This window comes from Schistocerca nitens, chromosome 2 (genome assembly GCF_023898315.1).
Source record: "Schistocerca nitens isolate TAMUIC-IGC-003100 chromosome 2, iqSchNite1.1, whole genome shotgun sequence".
Lineage (NCBI taxonomy): Eukaryota > Metazoa > Arthropoda > Insecta > Orthoptera > Acrididae > Schistocerca > Schistocerca nitens.
Genome location: NC_064615.1, coordinates 1,049,244,165 through 1,049,266,970, shown reverse-complemented (window position 1 = coordinate 1,049,266,970; position 22,806 = coordinate 1,049,244,165). Strand labels below are relative to the sequence as shown.

Below are 22,806 nucleotides of genomic sequence, written 5' to 3'. Positions count from 1 at the left end.
CAGGCATTTTGCATCTGCGATGTGAATCATCAACTAGTATGTATTTTGGTGTGTAGAATACAAATATACCTTTCAAAATGTTCTAGCACGTAACATTTTTGAGTTTTTGAAGGGTTTTGTTTTTCGTATTCAGTATTTCGCTTTTTGCTGTTCTTCTGTTTTGTTGTTTGATTGTTTGTTTTTATTTGCAGAGAAGAGTTAGAAGATCTACAGATGGTCAGTAAATCGTTGGTATGGTGATCCAGTGGTGTGAAGAGATCCTCAGTGAGTGTTTCCTGTGATTGAGGCTGCTGGAGGCTCTGTTATGGTGTGGGGCGTGTGCAGTTGGAATGATATGGGACCCCTGATACGTCTAGATACGACTCTAACAGGTGACACGTACATAAGCATCCTGTCTGATCACCTGCATCAATTCATGTCAAAAACAATGGTTCAAATGGCTCTGAGCACTGTGGGACAACTTCTGAAGTCATCTGTCCCCTAGAACCACTTAAACCTAACTAACCTAAGGACATCATACACATCCACGCCTGAGGCAGGATTCGAACCTGCGACCTTAGCGGTCGGGGGCTCCAGACTGTAGCGCCTAGAACCGCTCGGCCACCCCGGCCGGCCCATTCGTGTCCATTGTGGACAATTCCAGTAGGAGAATGCGACAACCCACACGTCTGGAATTGCTACAGAGTGGCTCCAGGAACTCCCTTCTGAGCTCAAGCACTCCCACGGGCCACCAAACTGCCCCGACATGAAGATTACTGAGCACGGTCGGCCCGACAAAATTGAAGGGGTACATACAACGAGTAGAATTTAAGCTAGAGCTCATATTTTGGCTGAAATAACGTAAACAACAAAAGTATATGTTGCTATTGGAGGAATATGAAACGTCCCGGCAAATTTTCAGAAATTGTTTAGGAATCAGTAATTAAAACTTCCGGGCTAAGAGGCCGTGGTCCAATAGTAGAAATACTTCTCCCTGACGTTTCGTTGCCAGCTGCGGGCAACATCATCTGAGGTGAGTCTACGACTGGCTGCTAGGCCGTGGAGGTCCTGTTTATACAGAGCGCGTAGAGGGCGCCACCACTCGTCACGTGTTGTCAACAGTAAAACTATCTCTGGCTGGTGTCATTACTCTCGATCGAAGGTAATCGATTGTCACATCTTTGGTACAGAGTCGATCGCCATATCTTATCTAGCTTCAAGCCTTCTTCTTTCCTGTTAAAATTATTGTGGTGTTTAAAAATCTCTACAGCCTCTCTATACATACGTGCATAATAATGCGAGGTCTTAACCACAAAAAGAAGTATCAATACTCGCCTAACTGAACATAAAAGGAACTGTCGACTGGGACACACGGACAAATCGGCTGTAGCGGAACATGTTTTTGAAACGGGTGACCATGAAATAAAATTTAGTGAGACGAGCGTGCTCGCTAAGACATCGCATTATTATGCACGTATGTATAGAGAGGCTGTAGAGATTTTTAAACACCACAATAATTTTAACAGGAAAGAAGAAGGCTTGAAGCTAGATAAGATATGGCGATCGACTCTGTACCAAAGATGTGACAATCGATTACCTTCGATCGAGAGTAATGACGCCAGCCAGAGATAGTTTTACTGTTGACAACACGTGACGAGTGGTGGCGCCCTCTACGCGCTCTGTATAAACAGGACCTCCACAGCCTAGCAGCCAGTCGGAGACTCACCTCAGATGATGTTGCCCGCAGCTGGCAACGAAACGTCAGGGAGAAGTATTTCTACTATTGGACCACGGCCTCTTAGCCCGGAAGTTTTAATTACTGAAGACGCCGGCCGTGAAAGCCTACACGCTATGATTGTTTAGGAATGTGTGTTAAGTGGTTTGATACCAAGAGCCTATGGTTTGAAAGGCTTCGATATAGCGTTTGTTCGATATTTTCCCACGTTTCAGACGTGAAACCATTAGACTGGAACAGTTATCAATTGATAGTAACATGATTCTGCAAAAAAGATGTGCTAAACGAACAAGCCTAGTTATCCGATTCGACACGCTACTGCAGAGTCTGTGTTGTTCAGAAGGAACATTGCAGCGGACTTCAGAACAATACAGGTACTGCAATGCCGTATTCATCCGCCGACACCGGGCAAGCGACTTTGAATTAAATCGTCTGCCCTGTACGGCAATATACGTAATGGTTTTACGAGTGCCGGTTGCAGACACATAACTGACAACTTAGATAAGTATGGGTCTGATGGTGATGCGTGCTCAGATACCCGAAAGCTATGACAAACGCTCGAGATAAGCGGGAAATATGGGTTCGAGGCCGGGTCCAGCACAAACTACCATCATAGTCATTCCATTATACAGCGGATGGCTGTTCATATTCGCAGCTGAAAATATATTTCATGTATTTCAAGACGAATTACGTGAGTAAAAAACAATCTTCCAGTAGAACGTTTAAACTTCTGTTACAGCAGTCTTCAATGCTTACCCCGCTACGGTAGAGGTTCCTTTAATACAGCAGTTCAAGGCTGTAGCCAACATGGTCATACGAGATTGTATAGTGACACGTTGATCGCACGATATACCCGAGCACCAACGTACAACGTTTTATTGATACCATAGGACAAGGAGAAAATTTCTCTGTTTGTGAAAAAGAGGAAGCTGAGATCAACTTAACTGTTTCCGTTACCTTAGTAAATGTTGTGTAATAAAGTGATAACTTGATCTGCCCAGCAGTCGTCTCTATAAGTTTCTTTTTTTTTTTTTTACAGTAGTTGCCTTGTGTGTATGTGTCTTTCAGAGGGATAAAGTGAATAACCGTGCGTCATGCAATTATTTATTTTCTGCAGTTTATCGCCAAAGGGAAATTCATTCAGAACTGATGAAGGCGAATAAGAAGTGCGTTCCTTAATATTCACAACTAGGAAACTGATAGAAGAATTCAAACATGGCTGTACCCTGGGCAATGACACATAACGAACGTACGAAATCGTGCACCAGAAATGGGAAGTCTACTTCATCTTTCGAAAAAGTCACGCGCAGTGCTTTCAGCGATGAAAAATTGGTTCTTTTATTGGTTATTCTACAGAAGCTAAGGTAATAACTGACGAATACTATACAACGCTTGTCAAGCAACTAGATGAAACAAACACGAGACACCTGGATCGCAGTAAATGGTTATCTTTCGTCGTGGAAACGAGAAAACTGAAAGTTAGAATTAAGAATAGTAGCAACATCTAAACTATTCACTTGATTTGGGGCCCTCTTACTTTCAGCTATTCTCGCGTCTAAGTAAATTTGTATTGGTAAATTCGATCTTTTACCGCCAGACGGAGAAAATTTCTATTTGCTTTCGTATATGCAGGAATATCGGAGTATGCTGATGCATTAGCTCCATATTTAACAATCATATACAACCGTTCGCTCGACGAAAGATCCGTACCCAAAGACTGGAAAGTTGCACAGGTCACACCAATATTCAAGAAAGGTAGTAGGAGTAATCCACTAAATAACAGGCCCGTATCGTTAACGTCGATATGCAGCAGAATTCTGGAACATATATTGTGTTCGAACATTATGAATTACCACGAAGAAAACGGTCTATTGACCCACAATCAACATGGGTTTAGAAAACATGGTTTCTGTGAAACACAACTAGCTCTTTATTCACATGAAGTGTTCAGTGCTACTGACAAGGGATTTCAGATCGATTCTGTATTCCTGGATTTCCGGAAGGCTTTTAATACTGTTATTTAGGGTCAACTGCCACTTTTCGCACCATTCAGATGTTGTTGTTGTGGTCTTCAGTCCTGAGACTGGTTTGATGCAGCTCTCCATGCTACTCCATCCTGTGCAAGCTTCTTCATCTCCCAGTACCTACTGCAAGCTACATCCTTCTGAATCTGCTTCTTGTATTCGTCTCTTGGTCTCCCTCTACGATTTTAACCCTCCACGCTGCCCTGTACCACACGAGCGGCTCGTAGTAAAATTGCGTGCTTATGGAATATCGTCTCAGTTATGTGACTGGATTTGCGATTTCCTGTCAGAGAGGTCACAGTTCGTAGTAACTGACCGAAAGTCATCGAGTAAAACAAAAGTGATTTCGGGCGTTCCCCAAAGTAGTGTTATAGGTCCTTTGCTGTTACTTATCTATATAAACCGTTTGAGAGACAATCTGAGCAGCTGTCTTCGGTTGTCTGCAGATGACGCTGTCGTTTATCGACTAATAAAGTCATCAGAAGATCAAAACAAACTGCAGAACGATTTAGAAAAAATATCTGAATTCTTTACAGACGAATGGGAAAACTGGTAGATCTCGGGGAAGATCAGTTTGGATTCCGTAGAAATATCGGAACACATGAGGCAATACTGACCCTACGACTTATCTTAGAAGCTAGATTAAGGAAAGGCAAACCTACGTTTCTAGCATTTGTAGACTTAGAGAAAGCTTTTGACAATGTTGATTGGAATACTCTCTTTCAAATTCTGAAGGTGGCAGGGGTAAAATACAAGGAGCGAAAAGCCATTTCCAATTTGTACAGAAACCAGATGGCAGTTATAAGAGTCGAGGGACATCAAAGGGAAGCAGTGGTTGGGAAGGGAGTGAGACAGGGTTGTAGTCTCCCCCCGATGTTATTCAATCTGTATATTGAGCAAGCAGTGAAGGAAACAAAAGAAAAATTCCGAGTAGGTATTAAAATCCATGGAGAAGAAATAAAAACTTTGAGGTTCGCCGATGACATTGTAATTCTGTCAGAGACAGCAAAGGACTTGGCAGAGCAGTTGAACGGAATGGATAGTGTCTTGAGAAGAGGATATAAGATGAACGTCAACAAAAGCAAAACAAGGATAATGGAATGTAGTCGAATTAAGTCGGGTGATCTTGAGGGAATTAGATTAGGAAATGAGACACTTAAAGTAGTAAAGGAGTTTTGCTATTTGGGGACCAAAATAACTGATGATGGTCGAAGTAGAGAGGATATAAAAAGTAAACTGGCAATGGCAAGGAAAGCATTTCCGAAGAAGAAAAATTTGTTAACATCGGGTATAGATTTAAATGTCAGGAAGTCGTTTCTGAAAGTATTTGTATGGAGTGCAGCCATGTATGGAAGTGAAACATGGACGATAAATAGTTAAGACAAGAAGAGAATAGAAGCTGTCGAAATGTGGTGCTACAGAATAATGCTGAAGATTAGATGGGTAGATCACATAACAAATGAGGAAGTAACTGAATAGGATTGGGGAGAAGAGAAGTTTGTGGCACAACTTGACTAGAAGAAGGGATCGGTTGGTATGACATGTTCTGAGGCATCAAGGGATCACCAATTTAGTATTGGAGGGCAGCGTGGAGGGTTAAAATCGTAGAGGGAGACCAAGAGATGAATACACGAAGCAGATTCAGAAGGATGTAGGTTGCAGTAGGTACTGGGAGATGAAGAAGCTTGCACAGGATAGAGTAGCATCGAGAGCTGCATCAAACCAGTCTCAGGACTGAAGACCACAACATCTGAATGGTGCGAAAAGTGGCAGTTGACCCTAAATAACGAAAAGTGTGAGGTCATCCACATGAGTGCTAAAAGGAACTCGTTAAACTTCGATTACACGATAAATCAGTCTCATCTAAAAGCCCTAAATTCAACTAAATACCTAGGTATTACAATTACGAACAACTTAAATTGGAAAGAGCACATAGAAAATGTTGTGGGGAAGGCTAACCAAAGGCTGCGTTTTATTGGCAGCACACATAAAATGTAACAGACCTACTAAGGAGACTGCATACACTACGTTTGTCCGTCCTCTTTTAGAGTACTGCTGCGCGGTATGGGATCCTTACCAGGTAGGACTGACGCAGTACATCGAAAAAGTTCAAAGATGGGCAGCACATTTTGTATTATCGCGAAATATGGGAGAGAGTGTCACAGAAATGATACAGGATTTGGGCTGGAAATCATTAAAAGAAAGGCGTTTTTCGTTGTGACGGAATCTTCTCACGAAATTCCAATCACCAACTTTCTCCTCCGAATGCGACAATATTTTTTTGACACCGGCCTACATAGAGCAGAACGATAACCGCGATAAAATAAGGGAAATCGGAGCTCGCACGGAAAGAGATAGGTGTTCATTCTTACCGCGCGCAATACGAGATTGGAATAATAGAGAATTGTGAAGGCGGTGGGATGAACCCTCTGCCAGGCACTTAAATGTTATTTGCAGAGTATCCATGTAGATGTAGATGTATCATCTACACTAGTAAGCCGGGGGGGGACGTATTGTAAACTTCTTAGTTTTGAATATACTGACTGCACAACTCAATGACAACAAGCACAGAGGAAAATGTGACAGTGAGATTCGGTGGCGGAAGTGTATTTTATGTATCTCGACCACTCGGAGAGATAAGGCGGAATAGGACGAGAAAGAGCGATAAGCGGTTTCGACAGAGCGGCTCGGTCTCGCACCAGATAGAGTCGCACATTCTGAGTGAGGTCCACACCATTTCAGCGACAGAAGAGGTAAGAGAACTCTGCGCGCACGCAGAAAGCTGGTTTATATACAAAAAATCCGTAACTCTGTAACTGCGAACAAGGTTCTTCTACGACATTTGATTTCGACATATTGATAAAAAAAATTGTGGACGATCAAGGTGAAGTACTTGACGTTGCATTCTTTTATTTACGTTTCTTTGTTTTTCTTCGCTACAAGAAAATGCATGTCATCCTTAACGTGAGAATGCAAACTTCTCTGCGGACACTGTGATTGCTTACATTATTCCCATCACTTGCCCGCCTACACTGCTTTACGACGAGCTGAAAACGACGCATGCAGGGGTTAAAGGGTCACCATGAGTGGCTGGGACCACATAGCATTCCTTGAAGCTGCTCCAGAGAACCCAGAGAAAGATTACTATAACGAAAACGGCGATCTAGTTGGCCAGCAAATGTTCATCGCGGCCAATCTCCGAAAAAAATGTTTGTTGCCACAGATACGCACGGGGCTCTGAAACCATAAGCGTATACTTTCAACCATTTGCACACTACTTCCTGCCGTTGTAATGGTGCCGTGATCTATATCCTTACCTGCGAGCTACCAGCAGAATGCGCTGTCAATCGAGTCTTAGCTTCTAGAACTTCCTGCTCACGCCTTTTCCGGCAGCCAGGGCCCTGCGAGGTTGCTAGGCAGTACCGAGTGCGCTCAGTCAGTGGTGAGATGGAGTCGGTTGGGTTAGCGTATCCGAAAGAACATTCACCACTTTGATCCTGCAACCACTATGAATCAAGACACAAAGGAATTAAAATACATTAGGTACCAAACACTGAAGAGCCCAAGAATCTCGTACCTCGGCCTAATATCGTGTAGGGCCCCGGCGAGCACGCAGAAGTGCCGCAGCACGACGTGGCATGCACTCGATAAATGTCTGAAGTCGTACTGGAGGGAATTGACACCATAACTCCTCCAGGGCTGTCCATAAATCCGTAACAGTACGAGGGAGTGGAGATCTCTTCTGAACAGCACGTTGCAAGTCATTCCAGATATGCTCAATAATGTTCATGTCTGGGAAGACTTGTGGCCAGCGGAAGTGTTCAAATTCAGAAGAGCGTTCTTGGAGCCACTCTGTAGCAGTTATGGAAGTGTGGGGTGTTGCATTGTCGTGTTGGAATTGCCCAAATCCGTCGGACTGCACAACGGACATGAATGGACGCAAGTGATCAGACAGGGTGCTTACGTACGTATCACCTGCCAGAGTCGTATCTAGATGTATCAGGGGTCCCATATCACTCCGTCTGCACACACCCCACACCATTACGGAGCCCCCACCAGCTTGAACAGTCCCCTGCTGACATGCAGGGTCCATGGATTCATGAGGTTGTCTCCATGCCGGCACACGTCAATCCGCACGATACAATTTGAAACGAGACTCGACCGACCAGGCAACATGTTTCCAGTAATCAACAGTCCACCGTCGGCGGGCCCAGGCGAGGCGTGAAGCGTTATGTCGTACAGTCATCAAGGGTACACGAGTGGGCCTTCGGCTCCGAAAGTCCATATCGATGATGTTTCGTTGAATGGTTCGCACACTGACACTTGTTGATGGCCCAGCACTGAGATCTGCAGAGATTTGCGGAAGAGTTGCTCTTCTGTCACATTGAATGATTCTGTTCAGTCGTCGTTGGTCCCGTTCTTGCAGGATCCTTTTCTGGCCGCAGCTTTGCCGTAGATTTGACGTTTTACCGCTTTCCTGATATTCACGGTACACTCGTGAAATGGTCGTACGGAAAAACCCCTACTTCTACCTCGGAGATATAGCTCATGCGCCGACTATAACGACACGTTCAAACTCACTTAAATCTTGGTAAGTTGCCATTGCAGCAGCAGTACCCAATGTAACAACTTTGTCAGACACTGCATAGGGATTGCTAACCGCGTGGCCATATTCTGCCTGTTTACATAACTATGTATTTGAATACGAATGGCTATACCATTTTCTTTGGGGCTTCAGTGTATATCAATGCTGCAAGTTAAACGTTTGTGCCGGATGAGGGTGCGAGCTTGGTGTGCATCTGCACTGAAGGAATCATTCGCCATCATCGCCGTAGTTATATATGTTGTGGCTGTTCTCTCAGACAGACGCAAACCAAGATCGAACTCTTAGGGTAACTAGCGAGATGCGGCATGTTATGAGGCTAATGAGCAGAGACACTACATCAGAAATGTGTGGTATAAAGTTGAGAATTCGGGTCTGATGGGAGACGTGCTAGGGTAGTGCGTGTGGTTGTAGTGACCACTGTGTTCGGATTGTGTAGTGGTCAGCGCATCTGCAGAGAAAGCAGGAGACACTGATTCGAATCAGGGGTGACAGAAATTTTGTAACTTGCCCATTGATATAAATCAATTGCAACTAGTAGCTAAAATTTAGCTGACAAAAATATTACTGGTTAGAAATTTAGAATTTTTTTGAGTCATCAATTTCTGACTTGTTTGATCTGCCCGCAATGATTTCCTCTCTTGTGCCAACCTCTTCATCTCAGAGTAGCACTTGCAGCCTACGTCCTCAATTATTTGCTGGCTGTATTCCGATCTGTCTTCCTTTTCCATTTTTGCCCTCTACAGTTCCCTCTGGTACCACGGAAGTCATTCCCTGATGTCTTAACACATGTCCTGTCATCCTGTCCCTTCTCCTTGTCGGTGTTTTCCACATATTCCTTTGCTCTCCGATTCTGCGCAGAACCTCCTCATTCCTCACCTTATCATTAACCTAATTTTCAACACGACATTTGAAATGCTTCGATTCTTTTCTGTTCCGGTTTTTTCACAGTCTAAGTTTCACTACCATACAATTATGTGCTCCAAACATTCTCAGAAATTTCTTTCTCAAATTACGGCCAATGTTCGATACTATCAGACTTCTCTTGGGCAGGAATGTCCTTTTTTCCAGTGCTAGTCTGCTTCTAATGTACTCCTTGCTCCGTCCGTCATTGGTTATTTTGCTGCCTAGGTAGCAGAATTGCCTAACTTCATCTACTTCGTGACCATAAATCCTAATGTTAAGTTTCTCGCTCTTCTCGTTTCTGATACTTCTCATTACATTCGTCTTTCTTCGGTTTACACTCAGTCCGTATTCTGTAGTCATTAGACTGTTCATTCCATTCAGCAGATCACGTAATTCTTCTTCACTTTCACTCAGGATAGCAATGTTAGCAGTCAGTCTATTCACCTTGAACTTTAATTCCACTCCTGAACCTTTCTTTCATTTCCATCATTGCTTCACGACATACCAGATTTAACGGTAGGGACGAAAGACTACATCTCTGTCTCACACCCTTTTTAGCCAGAGCATTTCATTCTTGATCGTCCACTCTTATTATTCCCTCTTGGCTCTTGTACATATTGTATATTACCCGTCTTTCCCTATAACGTACTCCTATTTTTCTCAGAATTTCGAACATCTTACACCATTTTATATCGTCGAACGCTTTTTCCAAGTTGACAAATCATATAAAAGTGTCTTTATTTTTCTTTAGTCTTCCTTCCATTATCATCTGCAACGTCAGAACTGCCTTCCTGGTGCCTTTGCCTTTCCTAAAGCCAAACTGATCGTCATTTAACACATCCTCAATTTTCTGTTCCATTCTTCTGCATACTATTCTCGTCAGCAACTTGGATGCATGAGCTACCAAGCTGATTGTGCGACAGTTCTCACACTTGTCAGCTCTTGCAGTCTTCGGAATTGTGTAGATGATATTTTTCCGAAAGTCAGATGGTATGTCGCCAGGCTCATACATTCTACACACCAACGTGAATAATCGTTTTGTTGCCACTTCCCTCAGTGACTTTAGAAATTCTGATGGAATGTTACCTATCTCTTCTTCCTTATTTGATATTAGATCCTCCAAAGCTCTCTTAATTTCTGATTCTAATACTGATTCCCCTATCTCTTATAAATCGACTCCTGCTTCTTCTTCTATCTCATCAGCCACATCTTCATCATCATAGACTCTTCAATGTACTCTTTCTACCTGTCCGCTCTCTTCTTTGCATTGCAGTGGAATTCCCGTTACACTCTTAATTGTACCATCCATGGTTCTAATTTTGACTTTCCTATATTCTGTGTCAGTCCCTCCGACAATCATTTCTTTTTCGATTTCTTCATATTTTTCTCGCAGCCATTTCGTCTTAGCTTTCCTGCACTTCCTGTTTATTTCATTCCTTAGCGACTTGTATTTATGTGTTCCTGAATATCCCTGAACATTTTGTACCTCCTTCTCCAATCGATCAGCTAAAGTATTACTGCTGTTACCCATGGTTTCTTAGCAGTTACTTTCTTTGTACTTATATTTTTCTTTCCAACTTCTGTGATTGTCTTTTTCAGAGATGTCCATTCCTCTTCAACTGTACTGCCTACTGAGCTATGCTTTATTGTTGTATCTATAGCCTTAGAGAACTTAAAGCATATGTCGTCATTCCTTAATACTCACGTACCCCACTTCTCTGCGTATCAATTCTTTCTGACTACTCTCTTAAACTTCAGTCTACTCTTCATCTCTACTAAATTGTAATCTGAGTCTATACCTGCTCCTGGGTACGCCTTACAATCCAGTATCTGATTTCAGAATCTCTGTCTGGCCATAAGGTAACCGAACTGAAATCTTCCCGCATCACCCGGTCTTTTCCAAGTGTATCTTCTCATCTTGTGGTTTTTGAACAGAGTATTCGCTGTTACGAGCTGAAATTTATTATAGAATTCAATCAGTTTTTCTCCTCTCTCATTCCTTGTCCCAAGCCAATATTCTCTTCTAACCATTTCGTCTAGTCCTTCCCCTACAACTGAATTCCAGTTCCCCATGACTATTAGATTTTCATCTCCCTTTTCGTACTGTGTTACCTTTTCATCCTCATACCGAGCGAGGTGGCGCAGTGCCTAGCACACTGGACTCGCATTCGGGAGGACGACGGTTCAACCCCGCGTCCGGCCATCCTGATTTAGGTTTTCCGTGATTTCCCTAAATCGCTCCAGGCAAATGCCGGGATGGTTCCATTGAAAGGGCACGGCTGACTTCCTTCCTCTTCCTTTCCTAATCCGATGAGACCGTTGACCTCGCTGTCTGGTCCCCCCCCCCCCAAAAAAAAACAACAAAACAACAATATCCTCATATACTTTCTCTATCTCTTGAACTTCAGCTTGCGAAGTCGCCATGTATTCCTGAACTATAGTTGTCGGTGTTGGTTTGATGTCTCTTCTGATGAGAACCACCCTATCACTGAACTGTGCACAGTAACACACTCTCTGCCATACCTTCTATTCATAACAAATCCTACTCCCGTTATCCAATTTTCTGCAGCTGTACTGGGATCGCTGGCAGCCAGGCCTTCTACAACTTGTTGCCACCCTCTCTGTCTATGCTGTCTGGCCACTGAAGTATTTGAATAGCCTCTCTTATCTACCGCTGCTTCATTCATTGCTGCCTAACGAGCACACAGGCTTGATGAAATTATTTACTGTGTTGCCCCACTGGCGAACAATCGACAATGCCATGTGACTTGTTTAAACCACTATTTCCTAAAAGCAGTTATTGCCAGACACCATGTTCCCTTCTCGAAATTATCAATAGAGATTTCCCCACTCACTTCCCAGTCTTCGCAAGGTTTTGGCAAATTATATTCTTCCACCTACGACCTGGTTAACTGCGACTAATGAATTTTCTAATAAATTCATGTTTTGTAGTATATATCAGAGTAACAAAGTGGCTAAATAGTTGAGTAGTTCCTTTGTTCCACGCTGGAAACATGGACAGAAATATAGCTGTTCAGTATTAATGAAGTACAATTTTTTCTTTTCATTCAGTTTTATTTTTTGTTGCCGATTTCGAAGCTAGGCAGATTCATCCTCAGCTGTCTTGATGTGACTCGTGAATCAAACTTGATCCACAAACGTGTGCTGCCTTATAGAAACCAACTGAATACTTTCCCAAACTGCATCTATCAACTTGTCTAGCGAAGTGATATAATTATACATGGTGATACAAAATTCCCATTACAGGCTTCTAGATAGGATTGTAGAAAAGACTTAGTAGATGAGGTTTTTAAAAGAAATCCGTATGCGGAAAAGAGCCATGTGGATGTAAAATCAGTTTGAGGATCGGATCGCTTTCAAACTTTACCGCTCCACGATATACATACAGCGGAGGTAATGAGCTCTGACATGTGTGGTGTAGAAGCTGATTGCATGAGCAAAGTTTCGAGTACCTGTCCTCGAGTTCTCTTCTACGTGACGAAGGACTTCCTCTTCAAACTCTAGAATTCAGCGTGTCCGTGGAGCACCACAGCCAACCCTCCTAGTTCCGAACTATCTGGCAGTTGTTGTTGTTGGTAATGTACATGATGACATAATTACAACAAGGACTGACGACGGCGTCCTCTTCTCGGCCTACAATGAAGTCTGAAATTTGAAAGTGAACCAATCTCCAAACTTATTTTATATCCACATGCTACATTTCCGGACATAGGTTCTTTATCATAACCTCTATGGCCCCTCGAAACCCGTAAAAAGAATTTTTAAACACTCTGTAACTGTTGGACAATCTTCAGACAAATGGTTTAAAAAAAGCGATGTGAATGGCAACTGAAGGAAATTGTCTGTAGTTAGTGGGCACGCAGTGGTGGACTGATGACCTCACATGTTAAGTCCCATAGTGCTTAGAGCCATTTGAACCATTTTTGAAGACCAAACAACAACATTCACAAAAAATCTTAGAAATATCAAAACGGGTACATACAGTGAGGTCAAAAACTTGTGGGATAGCGACACGCACATATACAGAGGACGGTAGCATGGCGTACACAAGGTAGGGCTGTCAGTTGTATTCAAATGATTCCTGTGAAAAGGTTTCCGGCGTGATTATGGCCGCACGAGCGGAATTAACAGACCTTGAAGGCGGAATGGTAGACAGAATGGCAGGTCGACCTCGATGCTTGGGACATTCCATTTCGGTAGTCGGTGGGGAATTCAGTGTCCCGAGGTCCACAGTGTCAAGAGTGCGCCTACAATACCAAATTTCAGGCATTACCACTCACCACAGACAACGCAGTGGTCGACGGCCTCCACTTAACTACCGAGAGCAGCGGTGTCAGTGCTAACAGACAAGCAACACTACGTGAAATGAGCGCAGAAATCAGCGTGCGACGTACGACGAACGTATCCGTTAGGACAGTGCGGCGAACTTTGGCGTTAATGAGCTATAGCCGAGTGCCTTTGCTAACAGCACTACATCGCCTACAGCACTTTTCCTGGGCTCGTGATCCTATTGGTTGGGCCATAGACGACTGGAAAACCGTGGCCTGGTCACACGAGTCCCGATTGCAGTTAGTAAGAGGTGATGGTAGAGTATGAGGCGCAGACACCACGATGCCGTGGACTCAAGTTGTCAACAAGGCACTGTGCAAGCTGGTGGTGGTGATGAAGGCGTGGCTTGTGTTTACGTGGCATGGACTGAGTGCCCTGGTCCAACTGACTGGAAATGGTTATCAGTTTTTGATGTTTCTGAGCAACAGTCAGACAATATTTTTTAAAGGAACACACCGCTATTTGACTGTTTTACTGTTTATATAAGTAGAAAACAGGTTTCGGCCTGTTATGTCATTTTCAAGTATTTGCTGAAAGCAAAAATTGCATACAGTAAGACCAAGTAAAATTTCATAAAATGTAAAATGTCTTAAACAATGAATATAAACTGATGCATGATTATGGAACATATACTTACATTTTATGTCTTTAACATAACTGCAGGACACTTAACATGTTGTGGTATGTAATATACAAACAATATGAGTTACGCCATTACTTGTAACTTTTTATGACATCATGTGACTATGTACTTCCTTTATTCTTAGCATTGAGAATGACTAGCTTCTAGCTGAAATCTAGATCTGCATAATAAAATTTAAGCAAGGACGACTGATTGCTGCAATCTATAATTTACAGATCTTATTTATTACAAAGATGTTAACTAAGCACAGGGAGACGACAAAATTTCCAGCATATTCAGTTAAACTTGACTTGAGTCGGAGGCTATTTGTATAAAACTCGTTGCTTGTTGGGGTTGTGAACGTAAGAGTAATAGTGAGCTGGAAGGGTAGTAAATGTAGTATTCGAAGTAGGTATTAGAGGAGGAGGTGAATAGGGCGTTAAAAAATGTGTGGAAGGTAGGAAAGGCGGGGAGCAAAGGGAGGGGAGAAGGCAGGGGGGGGGGGGGGGAGATACATGGGAACGGAGAATAAGGGACTGTAACTGCAGAACAACAGCGCATCATTCAAGCATTATCAATGAACATAAAAGGCTGAAACATTGCAGACGTAGTGTGACTTCCTTAGGTCGAAACTGTTCTTTAACCCTTCTTTAAGTCACACTATATCTGCAACGTTACGAGGGGCGTTGAATAAGTAACACAACACTTTTTTTTCTGAAAGCAGATTGGTTTTGTTCAGGATCCCAATAACCACATTAATCCAAACTCTTTGGCTACAACACCTTATTTTTCAACAAAATATCCGTTCAATGAGACAGCCTTACACTATCTTAGTGGGAGGGCCTGTATGCCTGCACAATACCACTCTGTTGGTCGACGTCTTGCTGAATCAATAACCTCCCCACCATTCACGTACTGCTTCCCATGGAGTGCATCTTTCATTAGGCCAAACAGGTGGAAGTAGGAAGATACGAAATCCGAACTGTAGTTTGGATGAGGAAGAACAGTGCAATGAAGTTCTGTGAGCTCCTCTCGGATGCACGCACTTATGCCAGGTCTTGCGTTGTCATGGAGAAGGAGACTTTCGTTTGCATTTTTGTGGCGACGAACACGCTGATGTCCTTTCTTCAGTTCCCTTCGGGTAGCGCAGATGCGTGCGACTGGCTGGCACGCAGTAGATCGGACTGGTTTGCACGACCTTGTTGCGATAATGACAGCGCCTCGTCCGACGACTCACCGTGCTTTTGTTCACTGCCAGGGTTCCATAGACATCCTGTAAGCCCTTAGGAATATCGGCGATGTTCTGGTTTTCGGCAAAAGAAAATCAGTGACAACTCTCTGCTTGGAACGTACATCTGTTGCAGACGCCATTTTAAAGACTACGTATAGCGTCGCTTCCTATCGGAACTTAAGAAACTACAGAGGCTGAAGAAATATTCCATGATGTCCCACAAGTAATTACGCAATTTTTCACCCGAAATTGATCGGGAAAAAATAACTGTGTTGCGTTATAGTACTTACTGAACGCCAGTCATATCATTATCATATTACATTGTATTACCACTGTTTCATATACTTTTACTTTACTACATGTATTACGACCATTGCAAGACAACTTCACTATTCCATTACCACATTTCTCCTCAATATCAACTTTTTGTGATCGTATTACGAGGGTTGTCCAGAAAGTAAGTTCCGATCGGTCGCGAAATGAAAACCACAGTGAAAAGCAGAGACGTTTTATTTGCAACAGTTAGGTACACTTTCCACCTACTTCTCTACATAGTCACCGCTCCAGCTTAGAGTTTTGTCGTAGTGTTGTATAAACTTCCCAATATCCTAGAAAGCAGCCGCCTGTGCTTTCGGCCAGTTATCTGCACTGGTCTGCAGCTCGTTGTCTGTGGAAAAATTTTGTCTTCATAGCCAGCGGTTCTTGTGAGCAGAGATGAGACTCAGGGGGAGCCAATTACGGACTGTATTGTGGGTGATCAAACACATCTCATCGGAAATGCTGCAGGAGCGTCTTCATTGCCCCTGCAGTGTGCGGCCAAGAATTGGCATGAAGAAGGAACTGCTCGACAGTTGTGTTATGTGGGCTGCATCACACAGGCGAAATCTCTAACCAGGCCCTCATGATAGGCGGGAGACGCTATTCCCTACACGTCTTTACGTGCTCACTGATCACTCAAAACTGAAAAGAGCGACGCGACACGATCGACGGACATACTAGAGACACTGCCCAACACATCTGCGCAAAGCTTTACCCCATTTTCCCAGTGGTTTCCATTTCGCGACCGATCGTAACTTACCTTCTGGACAACCCTCGTACCTTTTTAAAACAGCGTTATATTTATTAATCTGCGTGTGTCATTGCTACCATTATCACCTGTGTACCGAAAACACGCCTTTGTCAACATCTCACAGTACCATATTTCACTCATTAACCTCTGTATGCTTCATTCTAATTTTTGAAACCAGCAACGTAACAAAGGCACACTAAGCAGAACGAAAATTTTATTTTATCTCTCCATAATTTTGGAGCTACATTTTTGCATCTAACATTGCTCACATATATTCATTATTTCAGTCCCATATACTGCATGAATTGTGTCGTGTTTAATGAGTCTGTTAGTCTTTAAAACGGTTCTAGGCGCTTCAGTCTGGAACCGCGCTGCTGCTACGGTCGCAGGTTCGAATCCTGCCTCGGGCATGGATGTGTGTGATGTCCTTAGGTTAGTTAGGTTTAGGTTCAAAATGGCTCTGAGCACTATGGGACTCAACTGCTGAGGTCATTAGTCCCCTAGAACTTAGAACTAGTTAAACGTAACTAACCTAAGGACATCACAAACATCCATGCCTGAGGCAGGATTCGAACCTGCGACCGTAGCGGTCTTGCGGTTCCAGACTGCAGCGCCTTTAACCGCACGGCCACTTCGGCCGGCTTAGGTTTAGGTAGTTCTAAGTCTAGGGGACTGATGACCTCAGATGTTAAGGCCCATAGTGCTTAGAGCCATTTGAACCAAATTTTGTACCATTGAAGTTATATTGATGAAAGCCCCTTCAACACAATTCAGAAACAGGAATGGTCGTAGTAGAGTGGCTCGTACCCTGCTTGAAGTAGATTCCGATTCATAGCGTTGTTCCACATATTCATATGATTCAGGAATCCATATTGATCACGTAGCCGGCATGAATATCACCGACTTACCTAGCTTGTCTCCTTTCGCAGCCTTGTGAGACTAAAAACTCAACTGTTATAGGCCTATAGTTCTTCTGCAGATAACAGGAGTTAATTAGAAAACAAGATAAGTTTGTTTTTAGACTATAGCAGTATGACAAACCGGTACGAACCTTTAAAAATATCCAATCACAGTTTTTTCTACTCTGGCAAGTGTCCCGTCATTGGGAAACTACGTTCTTCTTTGTGCAATAAAATTTCACAGCTGACATGTACAGTTTGTTTTTGGTTTACATCTCGGGAATAGTTTATGACAGTCATAATGTGCATAAGATTCCAAATTACCAGTCGAAAGTGTTAGCAAAGTTTGTCGTCTTGGATTTAAATTTGAAAGAATAGATATTAGTTCCAATCCGTATTTGTACATAAAAGTCTTTGTCCATGTACAAACCACTGAACATATGCACAGTGTACGTGTTTGGCTCGTAAATTCTTGACAAAAGTTTGTACTCTACATAAATGAAAACATTTCGTGTTGACTTTCATTTTAGGTATAGACATTTACATGTTGTAAAATATCATTTGTTAGACACTGTCCTGTGGAAGAACACCATGAATGTTATTATTGTGGTTATCGGTAATACTGTTACGCCATGGATATTCGTTTTTCCAAAGTCGTGGGACAAAGGTTTTGTTGTAATCTGTGTTACTTTCTTCACCTGGCATTGGTACAAATAGGAAAGTGTTCATTGGAACAAAAGAGCTGCATACAAAGTAATGCAAAATGATAATAACCTCTTTATTAACTGGTACAAGTAATGGAGTTACTCCTTTTTATAAAGTTGCTACCCAGTATTGCCTCCCTTGAAAGCAATATATTTGAGCCGTCGTTGGCCTGAATTTCATTCACGTTCTTTGAAATAACGTAATGGAAGCAACTAATTATCTCACATTCTGGCGTTTGTCTTCGGTACTAGTGTTCACTTCTGCAAACTTCTTCATCAATCTTTGCACATTACATTGGTCAATGTTGTCATCCCATCATAGCTTGCATCACTCCTCCACCAAAACGCAGTAAAAAGGCGTAGCTCAAGCTGGCAGTCTGATATTCAACTCAAAGGAACAATGCTTGTTTAAATTTAAAGGCACTTGGGCAACGTGAGCAGTTTCAGTAGCCTCTACCAGCTAATAAGTAGGTTATGGCCATTTTTATATCAGTATAGCTACAATACTCGTACAGTCACAAAATTTCTTCTTCTATGACAAATTTTCTTTTTTGTTTCAGATGGTGACAGAAAGAAGAAGGCTGCAATGGGGTTTACTAATTCTTTTCTTCCACAACGCCATACTTAGTGTTACCTGCTTTTCAACTGCTCGTACAGTATACGAAGCACTAGACAGCAAAATTATAATTTGCTCGCAGAACACAAACTGTCACGTAGTTGCTTCAGTGTCGGTTCCAGTTGAAAACGATCCTCCAAACGAAGTAACGAGTGCTATTCAAGACACAAACAGCCTAAAAAATATAACAATTCCTCTGTACAACACTAAAGAAGTGATATTGTCACCACAGACCACCAAGACAAATGTTGCTAACATCCCCAAGTCCATTACTATCCTCTACAACACGAAAAAAGTAATGAACTTGTTCGCAGATTCGTCTATTGACACATTAGTCGATTTCGTCATAGACATGGTGAAACAGGAGATAACGAAGAGAGGAAAGAGCCAAATACAGATACCTGATATTCATGAGACATTTCGTAAGAGAGTTGGTCCTTTAAAGCTTAAAGGAACATTCGATGCCGAAAAGGGTTGGTTCAAATCTTTGTCGTCTTTATATCGCTCTGAGGGTATCTCTGTTTCGAAAACTGGCAGCATTCTGACAGTGACAGCTGGAGTAGGCCTAAAAATAATGGTACTCGGTTATGACCAGTACAAGGCAAGGTTTGAGCATATTGGCCCTAAGGGACATATCAAGGGAGAAGTGGACCACAATGCAGTTGAAGTCAAGCTGACTGTGGACCTCAGTGGCTCACACTGTAAGATAGCACTGGCAGGTCTTAGATTTAAGCAACTGAGTAAACTTAAGATTCATTTAAGTGGTCTCGGTAAGTTGAGTTGGATATTCTCAAAGGTAGTTACTTGGATAACCAACAAATTCAAAGGCAAGATCATACACAGTGCGGAGAGAGAGTTATCTGAAAATTTGGAGACGGTGCTTGGACGAATACATTGTTACCGTAGTAAAAGAAATAGTTTCCTGTGACAAACAGATATGTCTACTGTTTTAATTACAAACATAAATCGAAGTAGACACTTCAGACACTTACAGAAGTAGGTTGATGGTATATCTTCAGATGTGAGCTCTGCGTAGCAGAAACGTTTAATGAAACACATATTTTATAGTTTATTAAAATTATTTATATCAGGAGGTTGATATTGCTGCATGTGTGCAACAGAATATAAAGCGTCTTAGTAAAAAATGTTAATGTATTCAATGAAATAACATTAAATTTTTCTTCAACAGCTGATGCAAGTACTTACAAGTAAAGTGTTCTAACGAAATAATACATGCTGTAAAAAATATGTTAATCTGTTCCAGAACTACTTTAACAGAATATTTCACACATACTTGTATTTGAAATGTGATGGTTTCTTGAGTTCGTGTGTGTATAATGTAAATCATAAATTATTTAGTTTTTTCTAGTTTTGTAATAAATTTATAAATATCACAGAATGTTAACGTTTAAAGTAAGTACACTGTCAAGTATGAACACACAGCAGAATGATTTTTCACAAGGTGATGATGAAGCCACGATTCCCACACATTTTCACCCAGAGCTTGTGCCTATCCTTACCTTTTACAGCCACAGCTATAAATGTAGCTTTCTGGAATCAAGCTGCATTGTTGGGAAAGAGCAGGAGTTTCCATATATAACAATCCCCAGATGCGGTGACAAGGTGGCTACTGAAGAAAACTAGTCACACTAAAACTATCCTTGTGGAAGCAGGCAGTACAGATGACGGCGACGACATAAATGCTGAAAGTACTGGAGAAACAGTATTTGTCAGTATTGTGTATCTTGGATGGTTCATCATTCATGGCTTCAAGTGGATGCCCTTCATTGTTTGAGCGCTATGAGTAGATCCAGCGATCCGATGGCGCAGTTAAACAACGAAGGATCTCTAAAGATCTGCAGAGTATAATTTTCAGTCTTCTAGACAGATATGAGAAAAATAGTGATAAACTGTAGTATTAGAGCTGCACCTCTTTTAGATTGAAGTCAGCTAATTGGTATCCCTGCTTAAAGGAAGTCTCTCTAACAAGGGAACCACATTCATAGAAGGTCAGATATCTAAGTATAGGATTTATCAGGATACAGATTAGCTGGCTGTTTCTCAAGAAGTTTTTTGCAGAGTGAACGAATGGCCATGTACGTAAAAAATAGTATTCCATATGAGTCTGTGGATGCGTCAGAGCCTTACACTGAACACGTATTCGAATGCTGTGCAGGGGCAGTTGAATTTAGTGAAACTACTAATTGTTGTTATTTATACGCCCCCTAACACTGACTTCAGAGCATTTCTGCTGAAGGTAGATCGGGTTTTGCTTCACCTTATGGAAAGTAGCAAAAATCAGTTGTATGTGATGACTTCAGTATTAATTTTGTATATGATTGTGCAAGAAGAACTATGTTGGGAGATCTCCTAAATTCATATGGTCTGATGCAGACAGCATTTTTCCAGTCGGGGTGAAGGGGAACAGTAGCACAACCATAGACAATATTTTTATTCATTCTTCATTACTAGATGGGCATTTTGTTAGTAAAAACGGTTAATTGCCTTTCAGACCATGATGCACAAATTTTAACACTAAAAGGTTTTTGTATTCAAATACATGTCATGTGTAATTACACACGATGTAGGAAAGCTAATCCAATGGCAGTAGAGAGTTTTTCGAACCTCATTAAGGAACAAGAGCGGCAAGATATTTGTGGTGCTGATAACATACATGACAAATATAATGCTTTCCATACTCTTTGAGAGTTGCTTTCCCTCAGAACGTTCAAAACGGTGTGCTAGTAGTAAAAGGGAGCCTGGGTGGCTCACTAATGGGATAAGGATATCATGTAGAAAAACGTGGGAATTGTACCAAAATTTTAGAAGTAGCCACAATCGAGCTACAGTAACCCATTACAAACAGTACTGTAAGGTGCTTAAAAATGTTTTTAGGAAAGCGAAGAGTACATCGTACGCAAATAAAATACCTAATTCACAGGCTAAAATTAAAACTACTTGGTCAGTTGTGAAGAAAGTGTCTGGTTAGCAACACAAGTTCGCTGATATAAAGTCAGCACATAGTAAAAATGTTCCACAAACTGATAAGTCAGATACATGTACAGTGTTTAAGAGTCACTTTCTAAACGTAGTCTAGCTGGCGAATTAAATAAAAACTTTGTTACTACAGAGAATCATATAACTCTCTTGAAAAATGGCTTTTCAAGGCTGTTATCTGAAACACTCCTCCGTTGTGTTTACAAGAGGTAGATTGAGTTGACAATCAAATCACTGAAGACTAAGGACTCTCATGGATAAGATGAAGTATCTAACAGAATACTAAACAACTGTGCTGCACATGTGAGCTATGTACTTAGCCATGTTTGTAATTTTTCCTTTAGGAATGGTCAGATTCCTGAACGGTTAAAGTACTCAGTAGTAAAGTCGCTTATAAAAAGGGAGAAAGGGATAATGTAGACAATTTTAGGCCTATTTCTATGCCATCAGTATTCGCTAAAGTTATTGAAAAGTCAGTATATGGAAGGCTAATTGATCATTTTATTTCACGTAATTTTCTATCAAATGAACAGTTCAATTTTGGAAGGGGTTTAACAGCTGAAAATGCTATACTCTCTTTTCTCTGTGAGGTAGCCGGATGGATTAAACAAAAGGTTTTGAACGTGAGGCATCTTTTTTTATTTAACTGAGGGGTTTGATTGTGTTGATTACAAAATATTGCTCCAGAAGTTGAACCATATGGAATAGGGGAGTAGCTCGCAATTGGTTCACCTCTTACTTTAATAACAGACAGCAAAATGTCATTCTCCACTGCATTGAGAATGGCACATTTGAATGGGAGATGCCGCAGGGACCAGTGCTGGGGCCACTCCTCTTCCTTATTTATATAAATGATATGCCTTCTAGTATTATGGGTGATTCTACAATATTTCTGTTTACCGACGACACTACCTTGGTAGAAAAGGATGTTGTGTGCAACGTCGGCACTGTTTCAGATAGTGTAGTTCAAGACATAAATTCATAGCTTGTAGAAAATAAACTAACACTAAATCACAGTAAGACTCAGTTTTTACAGTTTCTAACACACAATTCAACAAAACTTGGCATTTA

The 22,806-nt window shown here is 41.8% G+C and overlaps 1 protein-coding gene across 1 annotated transcript; it reads left to right on the top strand.

Annotated features, from left to right (window-relative positions):
- The first annotated feature begins 244 nt into the window (after positions 1-244).
- On the top strand, positions 245-20,051 carry LOC126237397 (uncharacterized). The gene is made up of 2 exons (XM_049947488.1): positions 245-264; positions 18,683-20,051. The coding sequence occupies exon 2, from the start codon at positions 18,683-18,685 to the stop codon at positions 19,664-19,666; it is 984 nt and encodes a 327-aa protein (XP_049803445.1). The 5' UTR covers positions 245-264; the 3' UTR covers positions 19,667-20,051.
- The last annotated feature ends 2,755 nt before the right edge of the window (positions 20,052-22,806 follow it).